At 43.9% G+C, this 17,500-nt stretch overlaps 1 protein-coding gene across 2 annotated transcripts in view; it reads right to left on the bottom strand.

Moving 5' to 3' along the window:
* The window catches only part of olfm1b (olfactomedin 1b), a 35,405-nt gene extending 22,812 nt beyond the window's left edge, over positions 1 to 12,593 (bottom strand). Inside the window, exon 1 of one of the 2 annotated variants that reach the window (XM_066645840.1) lies at positions 12,041 to 12,593. In XM_066645840.1, the coding sequence (XP_066501937.1) occupies positions 12,041 to 12,106 (66 nt within the window). In that variant the 5' untranslated portion in view covers positions 12,107 to 12,593. Of the gene's footprint in view, positions 336 to 12,040 lie in introns of those variants that run through there. The other variant, XM_066645839.1, reaches the window with a different exon arrangement.
* Between the last annotated feature and the right edge of the window lie 4,907 nt (positions 12,594 to 17,500).

The following is a 17,500-nucleotide window of genomic DNA, read 5'->3' on the forward strand; positions in this document are numbered from 1 at the left end:
CGCGGGAACGCTCCGCTGTAGCCCGCGCCAGCGCGGAGGAACACCGGAACGGCGTTCCACTCATCATCTCTGTTATTTCTCTTCCCTCCTCTTCTCCTCCCTTTATTCTTTCTTCTTTTCCTCCCCTTCTTCTACTTCTTCCTCTGGAAGCAGCGCGTGCCAACCCCGAGCCCAACAAGGCGCGCGCACGTGGCGGGAAAATTGTAAAATCAAACAAGCAGGGAAAGTCTCGGGCGCGAGCCACAGCCACGAACGCGCGCGCGCATGTTCCCCTTTGCTACTCTGGTCTCTCTCGCGCGACTCCGCTCCACTCCTCTGCGCTCGAGTCGACTGCGCGCGCCTCTCGCACAGCCCCGGAGTTTTGGAGGAGGAGTAGTGAGAGGGGAGAGGGGAAGTGGGAGGGGCACAGTCTCGATGACGTAACCGCGCCGCACGCCCTCCACAGGAGAGGGCAGTGCCATACCTGGCGTTTTCTGGCGAAGGTCACGCGCCACGGCCCCCTCGGACGCGCGCGACGCCTCCAATGATTGATGAGTATGAAGGGATGAAGGACAGGAACGAGTGCGCGCTCCCATTGTTTTATCTCACTGTTACATTACAATCTCTTTTTAATTCTCTCTCTCTCCCGTCTTCCTCTCACTCTTATTCTTATTTTTGTTTTATTTCTTTGACTTCATCACGCTTTCTCTTCCACGCCCTCATTCTCTCTTTCTTCCCTCTCCTCCTCGTGTTTCTCTCGCACATTTTCTCTGTTTTCTTCACCATCTCTCTCTCACACACACTCTCTCCCACTTTCTTTCTCATTCTCTCTCTCTGTTAAAATTGCGGTATGTATTGACTGATAAATAAATCAAGTTCATTTAAAATAATTAAATGAATAAAACATCCCAAGCCTCAGTTGCGGTTGGAGGAAATACAAATGTGTGGGAACGGCACTGAAATAAAAAAAAAGAGAACGTAAGAAAGCGAGAGTACAGCGGAAGGTCTCGCGCGCCCTCTGCTGTCTGCACGCGCCTCGGCGCCTGAGGTGAGATCTGGGTGCGCGAGACAAAAGTGACGGAATAAATGACCGAATTTATTCAGCGACAGAAAATAAACAACAATAAGATAATAATAAAAAAACAAAATACTAAAACAAAGACCTGAGGAAATACGTTGGTGACCTCAGCTGATCACATGACCACGCCGCCTCACGCCATGGAATCATCGCCGGGGATATTAATGCGCTGGTAAAAGTAGAGCTTTGAAATCGCTTGTTTTCGCTTAAATAAAACTGTTCTGTCTTAATTGTGTGCCCCATTTTCACTGACCACACTCGGGCGGGCCACAAGAGGGCCACATCCCCATCAAATCAGAGCCACGTCGCCAGAGGTCACTGTTTGGGCCGCTTTTGGCTCCTGCTAACGGTCATATTTTTTAGTCAGGTGTGTTTTGCGACGTATGGCCTGAGTAGCATTTTTAATACGTGGGTCACTTTAGGTTCTCATGACCCAGAGGGAAAAAAAATCAAAGAGGACATCTCCCTTTTGTTTCTGTAGTTTCTCCCAGACAACGAGATCAGAGGGAAATTAGCATAAGTCTCATGTGGCTCAAATGTGTCTCCTGACTAAGACCTCATAATCTAACCTGTCTTTTTTGAGTTTCAGTAGAGATCTCAGTAAAAAGTAAGATTTGCCAGATGAACTAAACCATATCTCTCCTCCATCTCCTTTTTCTCTCAGTTGTGTCTCATGTCTTCTTTATGGCTCCCCAGAGGGGGAAAAAAGATTGCTTTTTAATGGCTCAGGAATTACGACGATTCTCCTACAATTCTTTAGACTGAAAAAATTAAACAAATAGGAGACACAAAAGAGAGATAATATAGTAGAGTTTAGTTCATTTGGTAAATATAAACACATTTTATGACTTTACTGATATCTCTACTAAAACTCCAGGAAAGATACATGTGAGATCACTGAGGTATGAATATCAGGAGACAAATTTGAGCAACAGGAGACTTACTCTAAAGTCTTTTGTGTCTTTCTTTCTGATCTCAATGTCGTCTCAGAGAACCTACTGAACATTAAGGAGGTCTCCCTTTTGATTTTTCTTTCCTTTGGGTTATTATGTCTCCTGAGCCATTACAGAGCAATAACATTCTCCCTGGGGCAGGTCTCAGCACAAACAGTGGACCACCAGTGCCACATCTGTGCCAGACATGGCCCACATCCACATGCTGAGTAAAACATGAGATGAGCATTATAGACATCTCCTTTAACAAGAGCATAAATGAGGAGGGTGTTCCTCTTTGATACACTACATGGTTTTTAACAGTTGCTGTGAGGATTTGATGGTATTCAGCCACATATAATTAAAGGGGACCTATTTTGCAAAACTCACTTTTACATGTTTTTGTACTTTCACTTTGGTCTAAATTGCTCCTATAAACACTGAGTGCGAAAAAAAGGATGGCTCCCTTATTGTGATGTCACAATAAGGAAATTTGCATAGAACCACCCTGGCACCACCCCTCACCTCTGTAAACATGGGGTTGTAGGGGGGGTGGCCATAGTCCTTAAACGGCTCATTCTGAAAGGGACTCTCTTTATGTGAGAGTGATTTTCTGCAATTAGCTTCATGAGCACGTTTTGTATAGCACATAGACCTAATCTAACCTTTAAAAAAAGAGGTATAATATGTCCCCTTTAAATGAGGTCAAGTGCTGGTGGTGTATGATGAGTTGTGGATCACGAACACCGCTTTTACACAGCTCCATCACTCCAGAGAACACTGTTCCCCTGTCCTTTGTCCCACAGCTTGATCCTGGAGGACTTTATCCTGGAGGATACCCCTCTAGGCCACAATAAATTGATTAATTAATCTTAAGAAGCAGACAATTATTACAGAAGTCATTAGTAGGTTAACCACACAACTGGTGTGTGTGTGTGTGTACGTGTGTGTGTTTCTCTGGGCTAGCCTGAAATTCAAAGGGGGTTACATAGGACCAGGAACCTACAGATTCAGGAAGAGAGGAGAAATAAAAGAGGTAAAGAGAGCGAAAAAGAGTGGTTTAAAAGAGACGAATGAGAGAGTAAGACATTTTTAATGAGAATTAGGGAAAGGAAAGAAGAGAGAGAGAGTGACAGAAAATAAAAAGGAGAGAGAGTGAGAAAGAGGGAAACGAGATAAGTGTGAGAGAAAGGGAGGGGACATTATATATAGAGAGAAAGAGTAAGAAATAGAGAGAATTTGAGAAAAAAGAGAGAATGGGGAGAGCGAGATAGAAGCAATATAGACACAGAGAGAGAGAGAGAGAGAGAGAGAGAGAATAAACTAGAGGAGAGAGAAAATAGAGAGAATACAGCAAATGTCTCTGAGACACTGAAAGGGAAAATCAGACAGAGAGTGAGAAATGCAGGAGATACGAAGGAGAGAGGGAAAGAAGGGAGGAGTGTGTGAGAGAGACAGAAAGGACAGAGGGAGTTAGAAATATTGACAGAATGAAAGATTGATGAGTGAAGAGCAATGTTACCAAATGGAAGAGAGAGAGACAGAAATGGAAGCAGTGAGAGACATTAATATCTAAATATATGCAGAGAAAGATTTACTGTATATAGACACAGAGACAAGAGAGAGAGAGAGACACAGAGACAGAGACAGAGACAGAGAGAGGTCAAACACAAGCCTGCCACATCACGGAGGAGAGCAGAGTGAGAACAGAGAGAGATGAAAAGAGAAGGTCACTGTCAGCACAAATCACTCTTGGGCTGGAGGAGCTGTGTTTGGCCTTGTGTTAGCAGAGTGTGAAGTGTACACATGTCTCTCTCTGTGTGTGTGTGTGTATCAAACTACAGCATCTGACTTCCACAAACCTCGTCCTAATGTATTTTTACGGCCCAGCAACGGTTTCTACTTTTACGGCGTAATGAGTGCTCCGCATGAAATGGCCGCCATTAAGCGGCGATGGATATCTCTGCGCTCTAAAGCCGCACTAATCCCTCGGCTTCTGTGAGGAAAAGAAAAGAACTGGAAGCTCTCCGACTGCTATCAAAGTTTAATTTCATTCAGGCAGGGATTATGTTTACTTATTCATGTTAAAGCGTCTTCTCGGGCGATGGCGATGGGAGATGGACGGAAAGGGCCCAGTGATTTGTTACATTATTCGAGCGCTTATTAATGCGGCGAACTCCGCTCTGATCCTTTAATTTAATTGTGCGGTTTTATTGTGTTTAATTATTCATGATGTGGCGCTGCTCTTGCTGCAGCTTTTTAATAACAACAGGACTCTACTGATGTGCTCTGCCGATGGTACAGTGTTAAAGATACGCGTGAAATGTCCCTGTGGCCTGGACATCGTGGCACAGAAAAGGAAGGAGTGGATAACACTTATAAGTGGCGTTCGTGATTTTGATCCAAAAAATAGTTTGTCAATTGTAATCAAACCACTTTTTTTTATAAAACTCTGAGGTCGGTTTGAGCTGGAAACCGGTCTAATGTGTTTACGAAGTCCCGGATTCTGAAAATGTGTTTTTAAAAAATAAAAACAAAGTGTCTCAGTCCTGTAAGCTAGGCTTTCTCTCTCTCTGCTTACAGCAAAAAATGGCGTCTGGACGTTTTTAGACAACCAAGAGACGCCAAATGCTGAAAAGCACGAACTGAGATGAGGATGTTGCTCTATTCCTGCTCCACAGGTGGGTAACACTGACTTATTTTTGCTGTTAAAGTTACATTACTTAATGTGGAACTGACTAAATACAGGCGAGCGCTAACTGCGTGAAAGTAAACGCAGAACAAAATGGCTACAAAACAAAACAGCTCGAGTTACAAATGAGTTTCTGTGGTAATTCAAACAGTGAATAAAGACGTAGGAGTTACACTGACAAGATGCAGTTGTTTCTTACTCAAGAACACACCATTCTACCTTAAAAGACGAGGAGCTTCTGAATGTGAACAAACAAGAGATATCAGCGTTTTCAGAGAATCATAGATGTGGGGACTGTTTACGCTTTTACAACAGTGAAGACAATAGAAACATACAGTGACTGTGGTTTGTCAGAACTGTCGTTAAAATACAGTGAAAGTTTATGGCTAATTTACAGTAGACTGCAGTCAGGGTGTGTATGCGTGTAGCACAGAGCCGCTCGCGATACCTCATCTGGGTGTGAACAGTGTGATTGGTCAAAACCAGTCATTTTGTTTTGTCGCGTCTTTGTGTCATCGCTCTTTTGCATAAAGTAGAGTAAAGTCACAGCTTGATTTTCGTCGCAGCCACACATCACCAGCTCACCTCACAGGAAGTGACAGCTCACCTGTCGCTCTGCCGCTTTCTGGTGTGAACAGCAAATTAGGCATGCAGCACTATGCTAATGGCTAAGGGATAAGCTCCTGCTGCTTGTTAGCCACATTAGCTTTGTGAGACAAACTCTTGGCACCTGAGATTTCTCGGGGGGGGGGGGGGGGGGGGGGGGTGAGACATCACTAAATTAACGTTCACTCAGATACTCCTCTAAGGTCAAGGGGAGTTGAGCGATTGTCCGCTTTGAAAGATGTCCCATGAAAACACTTCTAACTGTGCTCCTCTTTCTCTCTTTAATTTTCCCTTCATCTCTATCACTCTGTTCCCCTGCCTTTCATTGCTTTTTTTCTGTCTTAATTTCTTTATCTCCCTTTATGTTAACATTGCTCTTCACTTCTCTTTTTTTTTTATTTTGTCCAGCTCTGTTTCTATCTCTCTATTATCTTCTCTTTCTCTCTCTGTATTCTGCCTTTGTCTGTCTCTCTCTCTGATTTACCTCTCAATATGTCTCTATTCCCTCTGTCTCTGTTCTCTTTCTCTCTCTCTCTCTCTCTCTCTCTCTCTCTCTCTCACACACACACACACACACACACACACACACACACACTCTCTTGCGAAGTGGAATTGATTGAGTCAGTAATTTGCATAGCAAACACTCATTTCTTCTTTAAAGTTTCTCCACAGAGAGATGGAGGGGCTTAGTGTAAGGATGACTGGGCAGCAGGTGAAACACACACACACACACACACACACACACAAAGATGTACTGTGGCGCTGCACTTTGCTCTGGGTAAGATAAGACTGGCGTTTGTGTGTGTGAGTGTGTTCAGGTTTCACTCATGTTGTGGGGACCGATATCTGTTTCACACTCAAACACTGTGCTGACTTTTCTCCCACAAGTGGGTCCCCACAATGTCATTTCACGGTGAAGATGTGTTTTAACGTTAGGGTTAGGCTAGTAGAAGTAGTTAAGGGTAAGTTAGTGTAAGCCTCAAGTCTCTATATAATGAATGGAACTCTATGTAAAGTCCCTACAGTGCATGGAAACCTACAAAAGAATGAGAGAGAACTGCATGTAGTGTCCCAAACTTTGTAGAGACCTTTAAAATGAGTGATTTCAGATTATTTTAAAATAAGGTTCACCCACTGTACACACAGCCACACAGCGTTTATACTTGGAATAAAAGGGCTGCTTTATTAGGTCAAATTTATTAGACATTTCAAGCACAAGTTGTGTGTTTACAGTGGGAAACGAAGCAGGACAGAGTGCGCGTTCAAAGGCCCAAACGGTATTAAATATTCAAGGTTTGTTTGACACTGAAGTGGTGTGTTATATTAAACACACAGCTCAGTTTTAAAAAGCAAGAGGCTGAAAATGTGCTTCATTTCAGTGCTAATGTTTCAGTTAGCTCCGTTACGCTGATACACAGCCCAGATTATAAACAGTCTAGAGGGTTTCTGAAAGCCATGATGTGAATAATTCGATACCGGTGGGTTCTAAGAACTCAGGTCTAGTTATTTACGTACACACACACACACACACACACACACACACACACACACACACACATAGAGACTACATAACTGGCCATTGTTTCAGGGTGAGCTAATGCTAGTGTGCCTCTCATGAAGTCTTGCTACTGTCTCCCCAAATGAGTGTCAGAGACTGAAAAACGAGACCAAAACAACACGTACAGGGATGTAACGACACTGATACACCGACTCTGATGGACCTCTACTCCCTCTCTACAGCAGTGCTGTTGTACTACACACATTTCTGCAGTACACCCTCCACTGGAAATAGAACCATGTTATTAAGCCGTAGTAATTATGAGAAGGCCTCGTCCACAATGACAGCTAGGTCCAACCCACCCCCCCGTGATAAAACAATCCCACAAAGAAGAGGTCCAGATAGGGTGGTGAAACAACAGTATAACATCTCTCTGACGTAACATTGGCTTGGGTTATATGTTAATTCCTGTGGTTTTCTACCTACTTTTTAAATTCCATGCGAGCCTATCGCAACTAGATTTTGTTCTCCATGCGCTTGTGTACAAAGAATGACAATGAAATGTGGGGACCAGTATCTGTTTCACACTCAAACATTTGTTGTTTCACTTCCCTGTCTGGACTTCCTCTTTGTGGGATGGTTGGGTATGTGAAATGTGCCTGTTGTGGCGAATATCGCACGGACGAATACCTAGTTTGACCACGGTTTAATTTTTCCATGAAACTGACTCATAAATCGTCTGTACATCACAAAAACAGACATTTGAGCGCAGCTGATAAATCAGCGTCAGTGTGTCAAATCAAGCTCCACCTCCCGGTACCTCATTTACATATATTTTCCATAAACCAAGCCCTTACTCATGCAGATTATCCTTAGATAACCAATGAAAAGATGGAGTTCTGAGGCTCATTAGCTTTTCATCTGCACATGAGGTCGAGCGTTGAATGCAGTGCGCCTCCTACTGACCAAATTATATAGTTAAATATTGAGTGGCACTGAGAGTGGAGAAATAAACAGTGGAGTAAACGGAGCGTGCTGATTGGTTGGAGATGGTAATGTACTACAACAAATGTTTGAATAAACTAGAGATTGGACTGAATACTTGACTCTGTGTCTTTGTTCCTCTGGTTCCTTGGGCCTGAGAATAATTTTGGAACTCGGTCTTTCGGTCTTCCTTCCTGGTGGCACTTAGGAACCCCCCCCCCCCCCCCAACTCCCACCCAGATGAAGTCATCCCCTCTAAAGAAACCAAGATGGAACCGAGGCTCAATAAAGAGTCAGTGGCTGGTACTGAACAATAACTTCAGTCCAAACACAAATCACAGCATCTCTCTGAGAACCTTTCCACAAATTCCCTTTCCAAGCCCTTCAGAAAACACTTTTTATTCCTGAAACGCTCAGATTAGCAGCCGCCCGCGAAACCGAACTCTGCCAAAGGGCCGTGGGTGACACCGACCTGACGCCTGATGGTTTGGAAATCCAGTTTGAGCAGAAAACACGGCCAGCGAAAATGATGGATTCTTCTAGACCTGTTTATCTGGGAAGCAGTGACCCAGGGCTTTTGGACAGTGGGTACACACACACACACAGACACACACACCTTAAACAGGACAGGAGTGTTAGAGTAAAACGCACGACAATGTAACTCAAGCTGTTTAAGTGTTACTACAACCTTAAAAGCCACACATCCGGCTCGACACACAAAACACAGTCAAACATGAGCTGAGAGCCAGTCCTCCAGCAGGCTCCTACCATCCACCAAAAGTTACATAGTGCAGTTTCTGCAGTGCCAAGCCTGGCTATTCTCCCTATTACAGCTCAGTGGAGCATCGCGATGATTTTGAAGCTGTAATTTAACTGATAAATATTCCCTACACACTTAAAAATGATGGTGCTACAAGGGTTCTTTAGTAAAGAAAATGGTTCCCTACAGAAACCTGAACACTTGAAGAACCTTTTGCGTGACTAAAGGGTTCTTTGCATGGTGATCATTTTCTTCAGACTGATGGAGAATGTGTTATAGATGGCTCTACACAGCACCTTTTAGAAAACTGTTCCTCTGTTGTTACAATGTCAGGCCATGGTTGTGGTGGTGTGAGTGGATCAGACACAGCAGTGACGCTGGAGTTTTTAAAGCCCACTGCTGGACTGAGAATATTCCACGAACCACTGATGAAGGAGGGCCAACACAAACTGTGCAGCGACTGTCTCTGACTTTACATCTACAAGGTGGACCAACGAGGTCACACAGAGTGGACACAGGGTTTAAAAACTACATGCTGTATACAATTCATATGGTACATGTATATTCCATTTCCTAACAGCATTAAAACAAAAGTGTGTGTGTGTATTGCTTCCAGTTCTGTGCAGAATCGCATCTGTGTCGGCTGAAGGTGACACTCTTCTCCGTGTTTCGGTTACGGCTGACATTTTCCATCGCGTCCTGGAATCCAGATTGTTTGCTACTGTTTATATCAAAGCGTTTGTGCGCAGTGTTCCCACAGGACCCCGCAGGAAATGCCACACACCATCTCGCGCTCACAGAAGAACGAGGAAGTGTTGCTTTCTACCCTGTCAGTCTGGATAAAGAAGCGTAAAACGATACTCTCCTACACACTAAACCTTCTGTAGTGGGTCTCCAAACAGCCACACGTCACTCCACACCTGCTGCCTGTCGTAAAGCGGTGCACCATTAGCTGCAGCGCTACAAGTGATGTCTTAGGCCTCGTCCACACGGATCCAGGTATTTTTTAAAACAGATTCCCCGTCCAGACGAATAAGTAAATGGCTGCATTCTCACGCCGGTCCAGTAGGGGGCCATAGTACCGCTTAAAGAGAGACGTCAACACCCCACGACACATTACAGAAACAGAGGTTTCATCCCAAATCACTCTATACTCCCTATGTAGTGCACTATGCAAGTCTTAGTGCATTATATATTTGTAATACAGCTTCATGTGAATCTGAAATCTGGAACTGCCTATGTGTGTACAGTGTGAGACCGAGTGAGGAGCTGTTTGAGTTTTAGACAGAGACAGACTTCAGAAAAGCTTTTCCTCGTCCACATGAGAACAGTGAATGGGGACAAATCTCCAACTCAGAAATTTGCTACATACTTCATTCATTCATTCATTCATTATCTGTAACCCTTATCCAGTTCAGGGTCGCGGTGGGTCCAGAGCCTACCTGGAATCATTGGGCGCAAGGCGGGAATACACCCTGGAGGGGGCGCCAGTCCTTCACAGGGCAACACACACACACTCACTCACACACTTACACCTACGGACACTTATGAGTCATCAATTCACCTATCAACATGTGGTTTTGGACCTTGTAAAGAGCTCCTAGAGGAAACCCAAGTGGACAAGGAGAGAACACACCAAACCCCTCACAGTCAGTCACCCGGAGCAGGACTCGAACCCACAACCAGTGACGCTACCTGCAGTGCCACCGTAATTACATTACTTCTTTTCAATTATGTGAAGTACACTGACAGTTTGACACACTCACGCCACTTACCAGTGTTTTAAGAATGTGGGCGGAAAGCAGAGCACTTGGAGGAAACCTACACAGACACAGTGAGAACACACCACACTCCTCTGGTCACTGTGAGGAGAGACCTGGCAAGTGCATGATATTTTGACTCCCACCTCTGTTGCAAGAGACATGAACCCATTGTCCAATCCTGACCAATCACGGACATCCAGTGTTGGCATGGCGACCTAAAGACTGCCTACGTCCCAGCAACAAGCTTTTTAACAGGCGCCAAAAGGATTAATGCTCTGCTTTGTCCCGCGGGGTGTTAGAGCAACAGCAGCTCACACTGACGTACTGAAGTTTCAGCTCCTGCTTGAATCAATGAAGCTTCCCCGGCTTCCTCTCACTTTTCCAACACGGACTGTCGCCTGCGCTAATGGTGTTTATTTGCATCGTGTACAGTGCGAACAGACTTTACACTACGCAGAGCCAAGATGGTGGCTATAAGTCTTTGTTAACTCTTATTTACATTAGTCTCGTACGCCCTCAGAAAACTGGAATTTAACGCCACAGCTGTACCTTTAAAGGTATGTTACATGGTTTGTAGATTTAGGGACAATAATGTACATGTACAGGGCTTTTATTCTACTTCAAAACCCTAGAAGCAGACATGCCTTGGCATTTTTACTCCAATCCTACAGTTAATAACAGCCACTAAATGTAGGATCTTTACTTTGTAATGTTGGGAATTTGTAAACATGCCTCTCTCTCTCTCTCTCTCTCTCTCTCTCTCTCTCTCTCTCTCTCTCTCTCTCTCTCAACTGGAGGAGAAGGTGGAGAGACTCTGAACGTTGAAAAGCATGAAAAGAGATGAGGATGTTGCTTTATTCCTGCTCCGTAGGTGTTTAAGACGGATTTACGTTTGCTGTTAAAGTTGCATTACTTAAGGTGGAACTGACTCCAAATTCAGGAGAGCGCTAACTGCATGAAAGTAAACATAGAGTGAATGTGCTACAAAACTAAACAGCTCAAACAACAAATGAGTTTCTATGGCAATCAAACAGCGAATAAAAACTTACAGACACCAAACAACACACTTCTTACTCAAACACACCGTTCCACCTTAAAAGATGTGGAGCTTCTGAATGAACACAAACAGGAGGGGGAGTTTGTTTTGTTCGCAAGGATCGTCTACGCTACCTTTAATGTCAGTTGTCTTTGTTTACCCTCACATTTTCGCTACTGGTGACACTGCTGCTAACGCAACCACATCAGGGCTCAACACGCTTGGAGGAGAACACCAACCACCCAGATCTGCTATGCTCTTCTATTTCTCCAGAAAGGCTATACACTATACTGGAACATTGCTGTGAGGATGGCATTCAGCCTTCACACGAACCTGAGTGAGGAGATTGGCTCTAGCACTCAAACTCGTCTCGTCCCAAAGGAACCGGCTAGAGCTCTATCAGCCCTGAGAACACAGTTCCACAGTTCCACAGCTGGTGTGTATGTGTGTGGGGGGTGTCGTATACCCCTCTAGCCCACTCTTGGCATTGAGCTTGTGGCGCTTTAGGTTCATGTGCCGCTGCTCCAGAGCTAAACCCCAGCTTCTTCCTCAGGACTGAACTGAACTAACAGTGAAACTAATGCGTAAGTTACGTAGTTACGAGAATGAGCCGTTTAAACGTGCGGACATCGGCGTTAACGCAGTTTATACGGTGTTTACGCAGTGGATGTTTGCGTGGTGTGCGTGATGAGTAAGATGGCGAAGGACCTACTTGCGTGAGTTCCGTGCCCATGAGCACGAGCACGATGAGCGTCGGCAGCTTGCTCGCGAGCTGCATCTCGCGCCTCTCGCATGCAGCTCCGCTCCCGCGCGCGCTGCTCTCCTCCCTCCCCCTCTCTCTCTCTCTCTCGCTCTCTCTCTCTCACTCGGACGCTGCGACTCGAGGGCTTTTCTCCCTCTCTCCTCCTTTCTACTTCTTCTTCTTCTTCTTCTTCTTCTTCTCCTCCTCCTCCTCCTCCTTTCCTCTCGCGCTCTCTCTCTCCTTCAGCAGCGGGACGACCTGGGGAGCAGCCAGGCGGGTCTCGCGCGCTCGTATCCGGACATCCTTCTAGCTCATCTCGCGCTCCTCCGATTGCTGCTGCTGTTGCTGCTGCTCTCGCTTCGGTGTGTGTGTGTGTGTGTGTGTGGAGCTCCACTAAAGGCTCGCGAGCATCAGCGGGGGAAAAAAGAATGAAATAAATAATAAAAAAAGGCACCGGATCCGGTAGCTAGCACGCGCAAGTTTTGACTCACCGGGAGAAGCGGGAGCGCGAGCTAGGAGCTGGGAGGCGGAAAAAAAAAACCCGGATGTGACACCCCAGCGCGCGTGGGAAATTCAAGTAGAGGGGGAATCAGAGAGAGAGAGAGAGAGAGAGAGTGAGAGAGAGAGAAAGGAGTCCACCCTGAGTTCAGGTTAAGTCAGTGTTTCAGTTTCCATGACAACAGATCTAACTTCCTTCCACGGTCATATAACCCCTCCACACTGGGTCTGAAAGGACGTGGAGCTGAAGAGTAGAGGCCCGCACTGAGAAAAGAAAATAGACACAAAAGAACATTACATTTTACAAAGTGACCCAACTTTTCTGGAAACGGGGTTTGTGTGTAAAAGTGTTTTGAGAAGAGTGTGTGTGTGTGTGTGTGTGTGTGTGTAAGGCTAGTTTATTTTTAGCCGGAGAAACAGTGTCAGCTCCGCGGTGGATTAACTCAGTGCCTATTACTAAAGAGGAGAATCGGTCTGTTCTCCCACAATCCTCTGCGCTCAAGGAGTTCCTTGAGGCGGGTCATCGGACCCTGGTCATAGTCCTTAGAATTAGAATTAGAATTAGGATCAATTCATGTGTAGAATCCTATTCAGGATTGAATCAGGATCAGGATCCAAACCAGCATCAGAAGCACAATGAGAATTAGAAAGAGGATCCGAATGAAAATTTGGATCAGGATCAGAAACTAATTCTGATCATGACTGTGATGCTGGGCTTGATGCTGATTCGGAACCTGAACCTGATTCGGAATCAGTTTCTGATCATGATTGTAATTCTGTTTATGATTCGATCCTGATCTTGATTCTGATCCAGGTCACGAAACTGTTTCTAATCCTGGTTCTGAATTAGTACGCCCCCCTCACCCTATCCCCCACCATTAGCACCATTCGGACACTCACCAAACTGCAGCACTTTAGCACAGAGCTGCTGTCCTTGGTGCTGAAACTGACCACAAAACCCCACTGCTACACTCAGGAAGTTAAAGGTACAGTCAACAAAAATGGATGTGTTTTAAAGTAACAATACGTTGTTGATTTATTTATTTTTACATTTTTCCCTACACTCTCACTACAGTCGGTTATTAGCTACATCTGAGCGGCGGTATTGGTATTGGGTCAGTGAGGGTCATATATCCCACCTCTAATGTATGTGTGTGTGGGTGTGTGTGTGTGTGTATGTGTGTGTGGGTGTGTGTGTGTGTGTGTATTTCCACAGTTTGTTGGAGTTAGTCCTGCTTCACTGGAACCCTAATGGAGCTTAGGGAAAAACTGCTATGCTGGTTCGTTTCGTGTGCGTGTGTGTGTGTGTGTGTGTGTGAGTGTGTGTGTGTGTGTGTGTAGTACGGTAGGTAGGCTGGTGTTTTTGTGACTCCATAAAAGAGAAACACATTAGATATGTCTCCTCAGGCGGCTGCTGGCCATTAAAAAAAGAGAGGGAGGGAGAGAGAGAAAGAGAGAGAGATGGGGGTGGTTGCGTGTGTGTATGCCATGCTCTATTTCTCACAAAATGTGTAGGAATGCCAGCTGTTCATGTGTTCATTAGCTATTCTCTCTCTCTCTCTCTCTCTCTCTCTCTCTCTCTCTCCATGGATCATTTTATATTTAAGCCACTGCTACACACAAAAAAATAGGTATAAACTTCTTTCTATATATCATTTCTTCTCTGTTCTTTCTCCTCCTTTCGCTTCCCTTCTTTTCTTTCTCTTATTTTCCTTTCTTTTCTCTTCTATTCTCTTTCATTGTTTATGCTCTAAATAAATAACTATTACCACTTTAGCATACGACTAAACTTATAAAGGTTTATACATGGTGTACTATCTGTTAATTAATGGTTATTAATGATGTTGTATAATATTCAAAGCCATTATTAATCAGTTATAACACACAGAAAGAAAGAACGGGAAACAGTGTTTTTTTTTTTTTTTTTTTTTTGCCAAATAGTGAACCCACATCCATCTACATTTAAACCCCAGACTTTGCCAAATACTGACCTCACTCTGTCTCCTCCGTCAGTCGACATTAACCCCGTCAGCGGCAGCATTTGACAACGGAGTTGAATGAATTAACCACCAACAGAATATGTTTGTAGACGCTGATGATAATGTGGTGTGGACTTGTAACATGTGAAATGACTAAATAATGTAATAAACAGGTGTTTAAACCGTTTGTAAAGTGTAGCCTTGTTTTTAAATAAATAAAAGGAAATATACTAAAGGTACAAATGAATAATTGTAGATGTAAGTAGATCTAAAATAACGTTCTCAGGTCATGTCCCAAGCGTGTCCCATTTATGAGACTTCCTGTTTGTTCACTTTCTTCCTGTTTATGCATTTCTCTCGGATCACTTTTCCTCACGGGTTATTTTATGTCTGACTTCTTCAGAAATGTCTTCGGAAAAATTCAATTACATCTATATGTCTCTCACTCCGTCTCTCTCTCTCTCTCTCTGCACTTAGACTGGAACTAATGACCCCACCAGACAGAACACAGGGAGAGAGAGGCTTTTATGCCATTATGAACCACACACACACACACACACACACACACACACTCAAAAACACATCCCCTTCCCTTGAATAGTCAGAGGAAAATGGACAGAAAGTCATAAAGGCCATACAGTCCTAAAAGCTGGAAACACAACACCCATCCCCGCACCACCAAGCACACACACACACACACACACACACACACACACACACAGCACTTCAGCAGCCCTACACACAGGAATATAATGCTGTTTTGTTTGTTTTTCTGCCACAAAACCATTCATTCATTAATTAAAGTAGGAGAAGAGAAAAAAGGAGAAAAACAGAAGAAAACAGAAGTGAAGAGAAGGAAGGAATTGAGGAGAGAAGAGAAAGGAGGGGACGATAAAGGGAAAGAAGAGAAGAGAAAGGAAGATAATAGAAGACAAAGGAGAATAGGATGGAGGAGAAGAGAAGACAACGGAGGGGAAGATAATAATAATAAGGAGGTGTAGAGAAGAAAATGGAGGACAAGAGAAGGAAACAGAGGAGAAGAGAAAGGAAAAGAAAGTAAGAGAAGTGAAAACACTTACTTAACACTTACTTTAAACATGGCTGCCCCTGGGGGACCCACTCTGTAGGAAATAAACCGGTTCAGTAAGGAACTAAAGAGCGGTTTGATTCTTCACATTGTGTGATTTCCAAAGTGGAAAAGATGAATAATCTCTCATTAAAGCTGTGGTTAATTCTTGGCAAATGTCATTGATTGCACCTTTAATTGAGACAACCTTAGGTTACAATGGACAGATCGACCTGGTTAGCATTAGCCACCTAGCATCCACCGTCTGAGGCCTGACGAACAGCTGGAGATGAGAGACAGTAAGAGAAACACACTCCCCATTAGAGAGAGAGAGAGAGAGAGAGAGAGAGAGAGAGAGAGAGAGAGAGAGAGAGAGAGAGAGAGATGAGTGGGTATTACTTCACAGTGACTTTTAAGATTTAAAATGAATCAGTGTTTCTCTCTCCCTCTCTCTCTCCCCAGGGTCCGTCTCCCCTGATAAACAGGTCGATACATTAACACACTTTGCTTCTTCCTTTTCTCTTTGTCTCTCGTCCTTATCCTTTTATCTTTCCTATTTATCCTTCTCTCTCTTCCATTCTTCTGTCTTTGAATCTCACTTTTCTTTTTTATCTCTCTCATCTTTCCATCAATCTTCTTTTTCTTGTTCCCTTTCTCTTTGGTTCCGTCTTTTCTGTCTACGTTTTGCTTTTTTATAATTCTCTACCTCTTTTTTCTAAAACCTCATTACTCCCTCTCTCTCTCTCTCTCTCTCTCTCTCTCTCTCTCTCTCTCTCTTTCTCTCTGATTTAATTTCAAACACTGTTGTACAAGCGGCCAATTCTGAGCATTTGTATTTTCTCTTTCTCTCACACACACACACACACACACACACTTATTCAGTTTTCATGACCAGCGTGTGTGTGGGAAGAATAAATACGACAATGACACTGCAAATGTTTATGCATGAAGAGAGGTGACAGGAAAGAGAAGAGATAAAAGGAACTGAGAAGAGAAGAGAATAGAAGAAAAGAAAAGAAAAAGGAGAAGAGGAGAGAAAGAAAGGGAAAAGAGAAGAGAACAAGAAGAGTAGAGAATAGAAGAGAAGAAAACAGGAGAAGAGAAGATAAGAGAAAAGGCGAGAAGAGAATGAGGAGGAGAGAATAGAGGAGAAGAGAATGAGGAGGAGAGAATAGAGGAGAAGAGAAAAGAAGAGAAGGAAAAGAAATGAGAAGAAGATGAAGAGAAAAGCGGGAAAGGAGAAGAGAGAAGAGAATGAGAAGAAGAGGAGAGAATAGAGGAGAAGAAAAGAGAAAGGAGTTGAAGACAAGGGAAAGGAAGAGAAGAGAATAGAAGGGAGGAAAAGAGAAAAGAGGAGGAGAAGAGAAAGAAAATAAGGGAAGAGAAAGGAGGAGAAAGAACAGAGAAGAGAAGAAAAGATATATAGAAAGAAAATATAGGAGAAATTGAAAGGGGATAGAAAAAAAGAAGAAAAGAACATTAGATAAAACATGGAACATGAAAAAGATAAAACAAGTATAGAGGGAAGAGATGAGGGAAAAGAAAAGAATAAATGAAGAAGAAGAAGAAAGAGAATGAGAGCTGGAGGAGAAATGGCGGCTATAACAGAAGGGTGATATATGAAGGGAAGGAGTGATAGAAGACAGAGAGATGAAAAGGAAGACTGTAAAACCCTGAAGCTTTATGTATTCGCCATATTGCATCAGTGTGTGTGTGTGTGTGTGTGTGTGTGTGTGTGTGTGTGTAGGTTGTGGCTGAGGGTATAATTAGTAGATGAGATGTATAGAGATCTGGCAACCCAAGCACCTGAATCCCCTCGAGATGAATTCCTTGAGGGCCACACACACTCTAACTAGAGCTCACACATCAGGGTCACACACGCACACA

The sequence above is a fragment of the Hoplias malabaricus genome, chromosome 15 (genome assembly GCF_029633855.1).
Source record: "Hoplias malabaricus isolate fHopMal1 chromosome 15, fHopMal1.hap1, whole genome shotgun sequence".
NCBI lineage: Eukaryota > Metazoa > Chordata > Actinopteri > Characiformes > Erythrinidae > Hoplias > Hoplias malabaricus.